Here is a 13,636-nt window from a genome sequence, read left to right as displayed (position 1 = left end):
AAGAATAAAAAAAATTTAAAATTTTAATTTAAAATTTTTACTTCAAAAGCTATAATTTCAAATTTAATTTTTTTAACCAAACAGAAAAGTTTAATTTGAAAAGTAAAAATAATAATTTTAAATCAATAGGTTAACTGTGAAATACAGTTAAAATTTAAAAAAATAAGATTTTAAAATTTAATAATAAAATTTAAAACAAAAACAAAATTTAAAAACTAAAATCTGAAAATTTAAATTTCAAAATAAAATTACGGACACCAAAATAAAAAAAAAATACAGAAATTCAAAAACATTGAAAATGGAATAATTTCAAACAAAATAAGAAAATATTTTATACAAAAATTTAAGATCGATAAAACGAGTTTAATTCAGAATGAAAAATTGATCATTTAAAAAAATAAATTAAATACTCTTGTGTCTGAACTTGTGTTGTGCTTCCGCCTACTATGACCAAAACAATCTGGCATCAATCCCAAGGCACAGTGTTCGGAATGGAAAAATTAAGTGGAATAAATTGATAACTCCTTTATTTGACGTCCTAGCCAAATGTTGTCTTCGGAAGAGTTGTTGTACTTGATAAGGGCTATCTTTTCAAGTTATTGACATACAGGGTGACGACCTTCCAGGGTGTCAACCAAAAACTCACTTTGTTGGATGACGTTGTAGGGCTTTGGTGTCTTGGGCAAAGTTGTAGAGGAGAAAATGTCATAAATGTTTGTCGAAAGCGCCAAATTTGTAGCTCTTAATCTACTCGAGATATACGCCATTTTTGCAAAAATGGTCCAAAAAGCACTTTTTTGGTGATAACTCAAAATGTTAGCATTTTAGCGGCCTACTATGTTCTGAAGAGTTGTTTATGACATAAAGTTACACATCTTTGCCGAAGACAGCAAAATTTTTTGAGCCTTTATTGAGGAGTTATTACCATTTTTAAGTGATTTTGAGCCTATTTTCAAGTTGCTATGTTTTCTAAATGGCGCATTTACAAAAATTTAAGATCGATAAAATGAGTTTAATTTAGAATGAAAAATTGATCATTTAAAAAATTAAATTAAATACTCTTGTGTCTGGACTTGCGCTGTGCCCCATCTACTATGACCAAAACAACCTGGCATCAATCCCAAGGGTATCGACATTTCTGCGAAAACCCAGGATCAACCCCGCATTGAGCATTCAATGCTCACGAGCAAACATCAAAAGCACACGCCATTCGTCGGGGTCCCATTTCGGTTTTTCGTTTCTGATTTTTCCCCGGCACTAATCAGTCTGGTCAGTTCATTAGGGACGGACCAGTTCCGTCGAAAAAAAAGAAGAAGAAAAAAAGAGCACCAGCCTTCTGCCGTGGGATCAAAGCGAACTCCCACATTCCGGTGATAATTAATGAGACATAGGCGAGAGAGAGAGAGAGAGAGAGTAGAGTGGGGGGAGGAGCTTTCCATTAAACCATTTTCCTCCTCCACTTTTCTGTCAGAACTTTTCTTTTTTCGTCGACGTCTCGACGGTCATCGAAGTAGGCGCCACCAGTCGTCACTAATTCCATTCAGTCGACGCGCGGGTTAATCAAACGCTCATCAAATCGAAGTAGGCGTCTGAATGAGATTGGTCATCGATTTCGTTGCTTCGCTGGAGACGCACGGCCGTCCGTTGAAGAGTGCGGTCGCTCAAGGCCGACTCGATTGGCGCGCCGTTACGGTTTGCTCTGTTTACCAACTCGCGAAGTTGTTACTCTTCTCCCTAATTGTAATCGATTTATCGTGTGCCTGGTTGGATTATTTACAGGTTGGAAATGCGGGATGTGCGGGATGTGTAAACTGACTGACTTTGGCTCATAATTTTGCGCCTGCCTGCTGAGATGGTGCCGTGTGTTCGTTTGCCGGCTCATCATTAATTCAGCTTACTTGGATGAAATCCATCCGGATAATGGGATGGAAAGATAGTTTGCGTGGGAATCTGCTACATTTCCTTCGGCGGATCGTCGAGGTGGGGATTAAATTTGTTTGCACACTTTGCGAATACGCCATCAAGTTGTCAAATTTGAACAGACAAAATTAAATCAACTCTGCCAACTTGGTAAATCCCCAACAAAGCCCCAATTACGCGCCAACTTGATTCCATATTGGATCACCATTACCGTCCGACGCCGAATGCCGGAATGTCAGGGACGAATTTCCCCTTCGCAGAAACCTTCATGAATAATCAAGGAAATGCCACGGGGGCGACGAAACGTCTAACGAAGAGTGGAAAATTCAATTTAGCGGATAATTTCAACAGTGCAAACACCCTTTTGTGCGTCACATCCAAGTAGGCGTCCCCTTAAGCGATTTTTCCAGCATACTGTGTCGAAAATTTCGCACGCAAAAAGCTACGAAAATGGCCGTCACCCACAAAGGAAGATATATTTATTAATTAGTGTGCGCTCCCTTGTTCGAGATTTCGTGACAAGTTGAAGTGTGTGCTGTTTTAGCACTCTCTTGAAAAGTTAGGACCACAGCACAGAGTGACAGATTTTGCACTGATTAGTGTGACACTAAAGTCGCATTTTTCGACTCAAAACGTCCAATTGTCTGTGGTGGCGCCTTGGTTTTCTTGCGGTTGTTCGCTCTCTTACGTCACGACACCAAGGGACCATCCATAAACCACGTGGACACTTTAGGGGGGGGGGGGGTATGGCGATTATCCACGATCCATACAAAAAAGATTTTTTTTGTATGGACAATTGTCCACGAAGGGGGGGGGGGGTAAAAGATTCCCAAAAAAGTGTCCACGTGGTTTATGGATGGTCCCCAAGCAAAAGTTGGAGGAATTAAGTTTTTGTCCACCCTCCCCAGTTCCCTGGCCACTCCGAAAGTTCCGAAATGTTCCGTTCCGTTTTATTAGACCTCCAGGAATCGTTCCGAGTGTTAATTTAGCGAGATTATATTAATTGAAGCCGAGGTTGAGAAGTGTGTGGTTTGCTTCAAAGGCACAGATAAAATTAACGGAACTTAAAACAAGTTGTTATCTTTAATCAAGCCTAAGCCCTAAAACCGTCCAACTCCAAGCGAAACTTACTTGAAATACCGTGGAGAATTTCCCTTGTCCTCTTAAAAAAGTGGAACATCAACAATTTCCTTCTTTCAAAGTCCCTCTCCTCTGGTGTCCTCTGATGTTTATTGGAGACGGGAGAGCCCAGCAATGAACGGCTGTCGTGGTGTTGAGAATTCTCTAGGCAACTAGGACTTCGATAATCATCGTACGAACATGACGAAATCCAGTGTGCAATCCGATAAATTCACCGTCTTCAAACGAAGCGAAGCGGAAGTAAAAAAGTCAAGTTTTTCTCAAAAAATAAGCTTCCTGGCCACACTAGAATCACCAAAATTACATTTTAATGCATTTCCAGTGTGCTAAAATACCAAATATCGGGTATAAATGCTAGAATAATTCTGAAAAACCTCCTCTGAATCTACCCTGCGTAGAATTAATCCAAGCAGGCGTCGCTTTTCCACTACTGCAAACTTGTCAAATTATAGTTTTGACAGTTTATGATTTTAGGTTGATTTTATTATTGTAAGGTTAATTTCCTTAAGCTCAAACAAACTCGCACTTTTTGAAAGTTTGATCGTTTGCCTGCATCTGTTTGCAGAAACGTCAGCCTGCATACATTTTGCTTAGTTTACGAGTTTGACATTTAGTCAAACACGAAAAGTGCAAATTTGTTTGTTTGTCACAGTCTAATACCTGCTTTACTGGACCCGGCACAAAAATCATCGAAGCAGTTGGCGGGTCACTGCGTCCCACCATCCAGCTGCAGCTTTGTTGACAAACAAACGGAGAAGGTGATCTTAAGGTGAAAAAATGAACTCTTTTCTCAAAACTTAAATTGAAACTATTTTTACAGCAGTTTATTTTATTTTTACTTTTTTTACAGTTTTGTTTAAAAAAATGTTCTTGATGTTGGAGAAGTCAATTAAGATAAAAAAATAAACTTTTTTTCTATAATTGTTTTTTATGACCTTTTTTTTTAAAATAAAATCGATCTATCCCCGAGCGTTTCTAACGACCTGAAAAGACGCTAGAAAATCCAGTTATCAACTAAATCCACAAAACATAGGTTTTAAACAATGGAGCACTTCCATTCGAGCAGTTTTAGCTTCAGCCAGAATAAAGGCAGCCAGTGTCAGCCAGAATAAATATTCGTCACTATTTATGCCAGATTTTGACAGATTTTACATTATCTGCCAAATTTGAACATATTTTTAATTAAAATGAACGAATTCAATTGAAAATAAATAATTTAGTAAATATTGAAAATGATTTGTTTTTTTTTTGTTTTTTATTGGATGAAAATATATACTCGACCTTTTTGAGAACTAAAATCGATTGAACCATCAGAATTTTACAAGCTTTTGAATACATTCCCTTTCCTTTTTTATCCATAGTTGCTAGATTTTCGTCAAGATTTTCCAGATATTTTTTTCGGTACCTGGAAAGATTACAATTTTGCAGAAAAAAAAAACAAAAAACATCTTGAGACATATTTTTTTTAATAACAAACTTGTTTGAATTTAAGCTGCATTTGCAATACCACCTTAAGTAAAATATGCACCTCTTAAAAAGGGAGTTTAAGAAAGGTTGCAAATGGTCAGCTGTGGTAGCAAAAAGAAGCCAGAAAGGGTTAAAAAAGCCCCCGATAAATCTCTCTCTCTCTCTCTCTCTCTCTCTCTCTCTCTCTCTCTCTCTCTCTCTCTCTCTCTTTTGTTCTGCCGTTCGTAAAGCTTTTTATCGTCCCCATTTTTTAAGAAGTGCGTACTCAGCTGAGAGGTAAAATATCATTTGAAATCGAAAGAACTTTTTTATAAAATGCACTTATTTTAATGTATTTTTTTTTGTTAATCTGTAGAAGTTATTAACTGCTTGACAATTTCTAGGAATAATTCAATTTTAATTTTTAAATTAATTCGTTTTAAAAGGGTTAACACAAAAAAGTTTAAGATGTCGCCATTTTCCCATGTGGGTTGAAAAATATGTTTGATATCTTAAATTAATCTTAAATTTTATGAATGGGCAAATTCCTTTTTTTAAATCAAAAAAACATGATTTTGTTACGGTTTTGGCTTGAAAGAATTAACTTTTCAGAACAGAAAAAACGTGTACTGGAGCATGAACTGCACATGAACCTTCCCACAAATCGAAGCTAAAACCATAAACAAAGTTCACCTTGTGCATGTTTGGAGAACGAAAAAAAAACCGGAGAGAAAAAAATCGTAAAAAGCAGCAACACCATCAGGTTTTCCGAGAAGCCATTGCATTGCCAATCGCAGGTGGCTTTGACCGACTGAAAGCTCTTTTTTTTGTTAAACCTTCCTTGGACGGAATAAATCTATTATAGGTATCCAATTATAAGGTCAGAAGTGTAGAGACTGAAGGGAAAGTGAAAAGGTAAGGTAAGAAAAAGGAGAGAGAAAAAAAAGGAAAAACACTTACGCTGCATGAAAATCAGGGTATTATATAAACAGCTCAGGAGGCTCCGTTCGGCAAACATAATTCCATAATATTGTTTTCGCAGCCTGCTCGGATTTCCACGTCGGAAGAGCGACGACGTCGACGAGGCGCTGCAGGACAAGGAAAAAAAGAGCACTCACTGTGTTTCACTGTTTGGAAAAAAATATAAAAATACTGGAAAATTACACCACACCTTTACACTTTCACCCTTGGCCACTGGTTGTAGATCATATTGCAGAGGGCTTTTCCTTTCGAGACAGAGCCGCGTTCAGCGCAAAATTTCCATCCAAGTTGGCTGAGGAAAAACCGACCAAACACGTTCGCTTCCAACTATCAAACTGATTATACAACAGCCTGGCTCCTGCTGACGGCTCACTTGCACAAACCACTGTCAAAATCGCACCATCCAAGCTGGCCAATCAACGGGAAATTGACGATTTTCCTTCGTTTTCACTGTGCAAACCCCACTTCTCTACACACCAACACAAGCGCGCCTACTAGGACGAACATCTCTCCGTTCGTTTCGCGCTCGCCGATTTTTTTGTTTTCAAAACAAAACACCACGCGACTCCACGCACTCACCCAAAACGTCAAACGGAAATTCGAAAGCTCCCCTCCAGAGGAAAGCGTCCAAACTGCACGGCCAACTGAGAGTGACTGAATTTTCCTGTCGCGCGCGCTCGAACTCGAACTTCTTCCTGTTGCTTTCGCGACCAGGACGAAAAATTCTCGCTCTCTCAATTTCCCTCGGGCGCGCGCTGCTCTCTCACTCTCTGCGAGAGGGTGAGAGAATTCGCACCGGCGGCGAACGCACCTTTGTGTTTGTGAGTTCGATTGTTTTGATTTTTTGGGGGGATGAAGGAAAACAAGCGTGTGCGTGTGAGTGGCGCTTTTTTCCTTTTCTTTCACGGAAAATTTCTGCAGGTGGAAGGGGGCGCGTGACGCGCCAGGAATTGCAATGGCCAACTGAGACTGTGTGGTTGGAGTTTCGGAATTTTTGTAGTTTTTTCCTGCGTAAAATTTCACAATCGCTCACAACTTTTATGTACTTCACACGCTGCGAAATTGTAAACTAAACTGTTTTCACTACCGAAAGGGAAAGGATACAGAGTACACAGGAAATTTAGAGGTTTTCTAGAAAGAAAGAAACGCTCTCAGATGAAGAATGTTTTGTGTTGACTGCCGCAGGAAAAGTGAGTCATTGATGGTCGTTTGCGGAGAAAGAGAAAGGATCCACCGAGTCCTCAAAATAGACACTAGTGGTGCGAATAATCCCTTTATCAGCTTTGAAAAAAATGATAGTTTTTTTTATTGATTTCGAGTTTTTTGTAGAGTCAAACTACATTTTCAAAAGTTTTTCTATATCTATCTTATAGGTTAGTTTTTCATTGCCGAAACTTTAATTAATAAATTTTTTAAAATCTTTAAATTTTTGTAAATTCCAGCCAAATAGATAATTTTTAGATTTGTTATTATTTTTGTTATTTGTTTTTTTTTGCAGCGTTTTTTAACAATTTTGGTGTGATTTAGTTTGCGTCAGGCTCTCGACGCAATAAGACGTGTGCATCGGAGCTCTTCTGCGCGCTTTGGGTTATCGCGTGTGTCGGCCATCTGCACCACTTGCTGGTGCAGATTTCGCGTGTTTAAGCGTCAGTTTTCAACTGACGACCGGTTTTAATTTGCGATCCGGATTACATCCGAACTCGCAACAATGGCTCAAGTGAGATCGCGTGAAAACACCTTCAAGGTGGACCTTTCGAACTTTCCGAAACGACCGTCCATTGAGGAACTGCAGAAGTTTGTGCTAGTGAAACTAGGACTGGCCGTTGGCCAAGTGAAAAGGTTCCAGGTGAACCATGCGCAGAATTGCGTACATGTGAAGTGTAGTGAGCTGAAGGTGGCACAAGACACCGTTGCTATGCACAATGGCAAACACGTGATGGAGATCAACAAGACCAAGGTCACGGTGCGCTTGGTGATGGAGGACGGGGGAGTGGAGGTAAAGATCCATGACCTCTCTGAAAACGTCACGAACGACGACATTGTTGCGTTCCTGCGCCATTTTGGCGACGTGCTCAGCATTCGCGAGGTGTCATGGGGAGAGGGTTTCCCTCTCTGTGGCATGTCATCAGGCATCCGGGTGGCGAAGATGATCCTTCGCCGCCATATTAAATCGTTCGCAACGATTCTAGGAGAGAGCACACTAATCTCCTACAGAGGGCAGCCGATGACCTGTAGGCACTGCACGCTTACCCAACACATTGGTATGTCGTGCGTGGAGAACAAAAAACTTCTCGGTCAAAAAGCCGATCTCAGCGCCCGCCTGAAAAGTGCGAGCGGATCAACCTCAACTAGCTACGCTAGTGTGCTGAACGGTGTTGCCCCTGACACCAACACATTGCTGCCAGAGTTCAGTGGCACCATCCTCGGTCCGGTCATCCCGCAACGACCGATAAGACCCGAGAGCACGGGCACGGCACCCAACGCCCCTCAGAGCGGAGCGGCAACGAGCGCTACCGGACACTCAGCTGATGGATCGCTTAACATCAGCGGAGACGGTACATCGTCTGTTCAGACAAGCGGCTCGACGGACGTTGCCGAACACTCAGCTGGCTCTGAAGCTAGCGGAGGCGGCACGTCGTCCGAGGTTTCGAACACCCTCGCAAGCGAGACAGAGGTCTCAGCTGGATCAGTTGCGACCGCCATCGAAGGTGGTGCGTTGATCGATCGCCCTAACGAGTCTGAGCTCGCCAGCACAAGCGACATGTTACTCATTCCACTCCCCCCTGCTGCACCTGCTGCTGAAGGAGACAACAAAGAAACCGAAGAAATGGAGACCGAAAGCCCGTCTGCTGCCGACGATGGTGCAGAACTCAACACTCCGCACCCGAAGCTGCCGTGTGAGGAAGAGGACGCAGAAATGCCGGCCGTGTCGGACCTCGCTAGCTGTGAGTCGGTGAGTCCTTTCGAATTCCCTGTACCTACCCCTGTCCCTATCCCTCATCCTGACCTCAAGAAGACGCACTCGTTGAGTTCCATCTCTGGAACTGAGAGCGATGGAAGTACGCGCTCTAGTGAGTTCACTGCGGTGAAGAAGAAGCGACGACCGGGTCGTCCAAAAAAGTCAAAAGTTTAGTCACCTAGCACCCTGCGGCTCCCACTGCAATGAATCTGTCTTGCTCTTATAACATCGCCACCATAAATATTAATGCCATTTCGAACGACAACAAGATCCAATCCCTGAAAACCTTTATTCGCTCAACTGACCTTGACATTATACTGCTTCAAGAAGTTGAAAACCCAAACCTAGCTCTCCCAGGGTTCAACGTTTTAACGAACGTGGACGACAGTAGGAGAGGAACAGCAATAGCTTTGAAATCGCACATCCATTTCTCGAACGTTCGACGCAGCCTCGACACGCGTATCATTGCCGTTACCCTGCGAAGCATGGTGACCATTTGCAACGTATACGCCCCCTCCGGAACCGTGAACGCCGCATCCCGTGAACGCCTGTTCAACAATACGCTTCCCCTTTTCCTCCAAAACTGCTCAGACCACTGCATTCTTGGCGGTGACTTCAACTGCGTGATTGCTTCGAAGGACGCAACTGGTACCAGCAACCACAGCTTGGCGCTTAAAAACCTAACCAGCAACCTGGGACTTAAAGACGCGTGGGAAGTTCTGAAAGCTAATCAGATCGCGTACAGTTTCATCAGGCCGAACTGCTCCTCCCGGCTTGACCGATTGTACGTTTCCGGTGCATTTGTACCGGGCTTGCGCACGGCGGAGTACCTCGTGACGTCGTTCACAGACCACAAGGCGTTCAAAGTGCGGTGCTGTCTTCCCGATCAAGGACGACCGACCGGAAATGGTTTCTGGTCGATGCGTGCGCATGTGTTGACTGAAGAGAACCTAGAGGAATTCGAGCTCAAATGGAATCGCTGGCTACGAGAGAAGCAGAACTTCAACAGCTGGATCGAGTGGTGGATTCGCTGCGCCAAACCCAGAATAAAAAGCTTCTTCCGCTGGAAGACAAACGAAGTTTTCCGCCGGTTCAACGTTGCGAATGAACTACTGTATGGACAACTCCGAGCAGCCTACGACAACTTGACCAACAATCCAGCGATGGTTCCCGAAATCAACCGTATAAAAGGAAAGATGCTTCTGCTGCAAAATAATTTCTCGAAAGCCTTCGAGCGCCTGAACGACAAGTTTCTAGGCGACGAAAAGCTGTCGACATTCCAGCTAGGTGACCGGACCGGTCGCAAGAAGAACAGCACAATCTCTTCTATCAAACAACAAGGAAGACTTCTAGAAGACTCAGCGGAAGTCGAAGATCACATCTTTGACTATTTCCGCCAGCTGTACAGTGCTGAAGATGTTCAGCTCAACCGGGACTTTCCGAGTAATCGACTAGTGGACCCGAACTCGGAGGCAAACAACCGTGCGATGGAAGAAATTACAACGGAAGAAATCTTCACTGCTATCCAGACGAGTGCTTCCCGGAAGTCCCCAGGATGTGATGGCATCCCGAAGGAGTTTTATGTCAAGGCGTTCAACACTATTCATCGACAGCTCAACCTGATCCTGAACGAGGCGCTGCGGGGAGGTTTCCCCGAACAGTTCCTGGACGGTGTAGTGGTCTTGAGCAAGAAGAAAACGAACCTGGAAACCATCAAAGCGTACAGGCCCATTACCCTGCTGAACTACGACTACAAACTGCTGGCGCGTATTCTGAAGGTGCGACTGGAACGAATAATAAACGAGAATCGAATCCTCAACTCGTGTCAGAAGTGCTCCAACGCAAGACGCGATATCTTCGAGGCTGTTCATGCGATAAAGGACAGGGTTGTGGAGTTGAACTGTAAGCGAAAAACTGGGAAGCTAATCTCGTTCGATCTGGACCATGCGTTCGACCGGGTTGACCATACGTACCTGCTAAGCGTGTTGCGCAGCATGCGCATCAACGAAAATCTGGTGGCTTTGATTGGTAGGCTGATGAGCTCCGCCCGATCACGGATAATCATCAATGGGAATCTCTCCGCTCAATTTCCCATTCAGAGGTCCGTGCGCCAAGGTGATCCTCTTAGCATGCTGCTCTTTGTCGTTTTCCTTCATCCTCTCCTCGAGAAACTTCTTGCTATTTGTAACCATCCCAAAGAGCTAGTGGTGGCCTACGCGGATGACATTTCCATCATTTTGGTGGACGAAACGAAGCTGGCTGAAGTCAGGCGGGCTTTCGACGACTTCGGACTGTGCTCGGGGGCCAGGCTGAACATAGCGAAAACAACTGCAGTGAACATTGGACCGCAGCGGGAGAACTCAACAGGAGCGGGATGGACGACGGTTTGCGACTCTGTGAAGATCTTGGGAGTTATCTACTTTAACTCACTGAAACGAACGATCGAGGAGAACTGGAGAGAAACCATCCGGAAGACGTCATACCTCATGTGGCTTTTCAAGCCACGTGATCTCTCCATCCATCAAAAGGTCACTCTTTTGAATTTGTTTGTGACGTCTAAGTTGTGGTATATGGCATCAGTGCTTAGCATGCCAAACGCTTGCATAGCCAAAGTCACGTCCCAGATTGGCCAGTTTATCTGGGGAAGATATCCGACTCGGGTATCCATTGACCAGCTAGCTCTCCCGGTAGCAGAGGGAGGACTAAACCTGCACGTGCCAAAGATGAAAAGCAAAGCTTTGATTCTAAACCGCTTTATCAGAGGATCTAGCGAAACGCCATTCGCAGCTTCCTTCGTGAGTCAGCTGGACAACCCACCAAACCTTAGTGGGATTCCGGCGCTGTACCCGTGTCTGAAAGCCATAGCTCGAGAACTGCCATACTTACCGCAACGGCTGATTGGACAACCAACGGCAACAGAACTCCACGGGTACTTCAGGAGAACACTAACCACACCAAAAATCATGAACGAGCACCCGGCTGTAGCGTGGAGGTCAGTCTGGCGCAACATCAGGAGCAGAGTACTCACATCTGCGGAGAAGACTTCTTTCTATTTGCTGGTCAACCGGAAAATACCACACGCTGAATTGCTGTTCCGACAGAACAGACTGGACAGTGGAACGTGTCAACATTGTCTCGGTGCCGTGGAAGATCTGGAGCACAAATTCGCGAAGTGTACTCGAGTGAGACATCTCTGGAACTTCATTCAATCAAAATTAGGAGCAATTTTGAATCGAAGAGTTAGTTTCAATTTGTTTTTGATACCAGAGCTCAACAATATTGAGGCTAACAGTAAAAGCAGGGCGCTAAAGCTTTTTATTTTCTATATAAATTTTGTGTTAGATCCAGATTGTTCTTTTACTCTAGCATCACTAGATTTCGCAGTTAGTTTAGTTTGTTAAAGAGTTCTTTAAAAAACTACAAAAACATGTACATTTAAACAAAATGATCTAAATAAACGTTTTTACAAAAAAAAAAAAATTTCTGTTATTATTCCAGCCATATAACAATTTTTTAACATTTTTGGACTTCAAGCAGAGTTCTGGAGCGAATCCTGCATAATTCTTGTTATTTTTTGATTCCGTAGAGCATTCCTGAAGGAGCCATTACACTACCGCAAACAAACTCGCACTTTTTCGCAGTTGACAGTTTGCCAAACTCGAAACTTGTTTGCGGCAAACTCGCAAACAGGGCAAAATGTATGCAGGCTGACGTTTGTACAAACAAATCCAGGCAAACAAACAAAGCAGGCAAACTGTCAAAAAATGCTAGTTTGTTTGCGGTAGTGTAATGGCTCCTTGAGTGAGCTCAGTTTGGCTTGGCATATTATCTTTAAATAGCAGCCACTTTTGTTATTGAGCAAAATTTAATTTTTGTCAATCAGTATTTTTTGGCTTTTATTTGAACTTCAGCCAAATTGAATGTACGGGCCTGAAACATTATGTACAATTGTGAAAAACGCGCTTAAAACCCATTTCTGATAACATTTTATCAATTTTCACTTTTTATTTAATTTTTGTGGTGCATTTCCAATGTTTTTTTTTTTGCTAGTTTTTGAATTACAGAATCTAGTATTTTTGATTACAGAATATTCGAAGATCTGTATCTTAAGGAGGGATTTTCTGATCAATTTGGTGTCTTGAGCAAAGTTGTCTATGAGCGAGTCTATGAGGCTGTTAAAAATTTTATTTAATGTTTTTGTCCCTTGGCTCTTGTCGAGGTAGAGAGGGGTGCAACAAAAAAACTAAATTACAAATTTCAAGCCTGATTTTCAAGTTTTTTTTTTCAATTTAAATGTCAATTTTAGTCAATAACTTATTTTTTGCCCCTTGAAATTTTAGAAAAAAATCTGAAATTTTTGTAGGCGAAAAAAGTCTGATTTTATAAATTTGAAAACATTTCACCTCTAAATTCTTTTACCGAATTCCGTAGTTAAAAAATTGGTAATTTATAGATCAGTAAACCATCAGTAAAAGTGAACAAAATTCTAGCGAAAATCAGTTGGACGATCAACAATAATGATCTTCATTACCGAGTTTCGATAAAATTTCACCGAATTCGTTATTTTTCAGTTTACCTTTTTAGTACAGTCCAGACTCGATTATCCGAAGCCCTCGGATAAATTTCACTTCGGATAATCGAATCACGAAAAATATGGTTTTTTTCGTTGTTTTATTTTTGATTGTCGAGCTTAAGTATGACCCCTAAACTACGTTAAAGTGATTTACTTATTTTTAATCCAAGATGGCGGCCAATATGGTGGTGACGAAATATTGGAAAAAATGCATTTTATTATTTAATAAGCAATCAATTATTAAAATTTTACTGAAATGGGGTCGCAGAACTCAAATTTGATGTTTAAAACAAGAAAAAGAAAAAAAAGAAAAAAAAATGTTCGTGATTCGATTATCCGAAGTCCCATACAAACCTTCGGATAATCGAAACTTCGGATAATCGAGTCTGGACTGTAGTTGAAAATTCGGTAAACTTTACAGAATTTGGTAAAAAAATAATGTTTGTATAAAGCAAAATTTTAAAATTAATTTTCAAATGCATGATAGTGTTCAGTTTTTACGGTTTTTACAGTTTAAAAATATGTTATGAGGGAAAATTATGGGTGCCATCATTATTTGACTTTTTTAATCAATGTTTTGAGATTTTTTTTCTTGGTGTCATCTAAAGCCATTGCAA

The 13,636-nt window shown here is 41.9% G+C and overlaps 1 protein-coding gene across 2 annotated transcripts in view; it reads right to left on the bottom strand.

The window, feature by feature from the left end:
* The window catches only part of LOC120424283 (uncharacterized), a 52,825-nt gene extending 46,172 nt beyond the window's left edge, over positions 1-6,653 (bottom strand). For both annotated transcript variants that reach the window (XM_039588354.2, XM_039588355.2), the window contains exons 1-2: positions 5,678-6,653; positions 5,467-5,594 (exon numbers count right to left, since the gene is read on the bottom strand). In XM_039588354.2, the coding sequence (XP_039444288.1) occupies positions 5,467-5,524 (58 nt within the window). In that variant the 5' untranslated portion in view covers positions 5,525-5,594; positions 5,678-6,653. The remainder of the gene's footprint in view (positions 1-5,466; positions 5,595-5,677) is intronic.
* Positions 6,654-13,636: the final 6,983 nt, after the last annotated feature.

This window comes from Culex pipiens, chromosome 1 (genome assembly GCF_016801865.2).
Source record: "Culex pipiens pallens isolate TS chromosome 1, TS_CPP_V2, whole genome shotgun sequence".
NCBI lineage: Eukaryota > Metazoa > Arthropoda > Insecta > Diptera > Culicidae > Culex > Culex pipiens.
The sequence above is the reverse complement of the archived record's forward strand: the minus strand, read 5'-3'. Positions and strand labels throughout refer to the sequence as shown.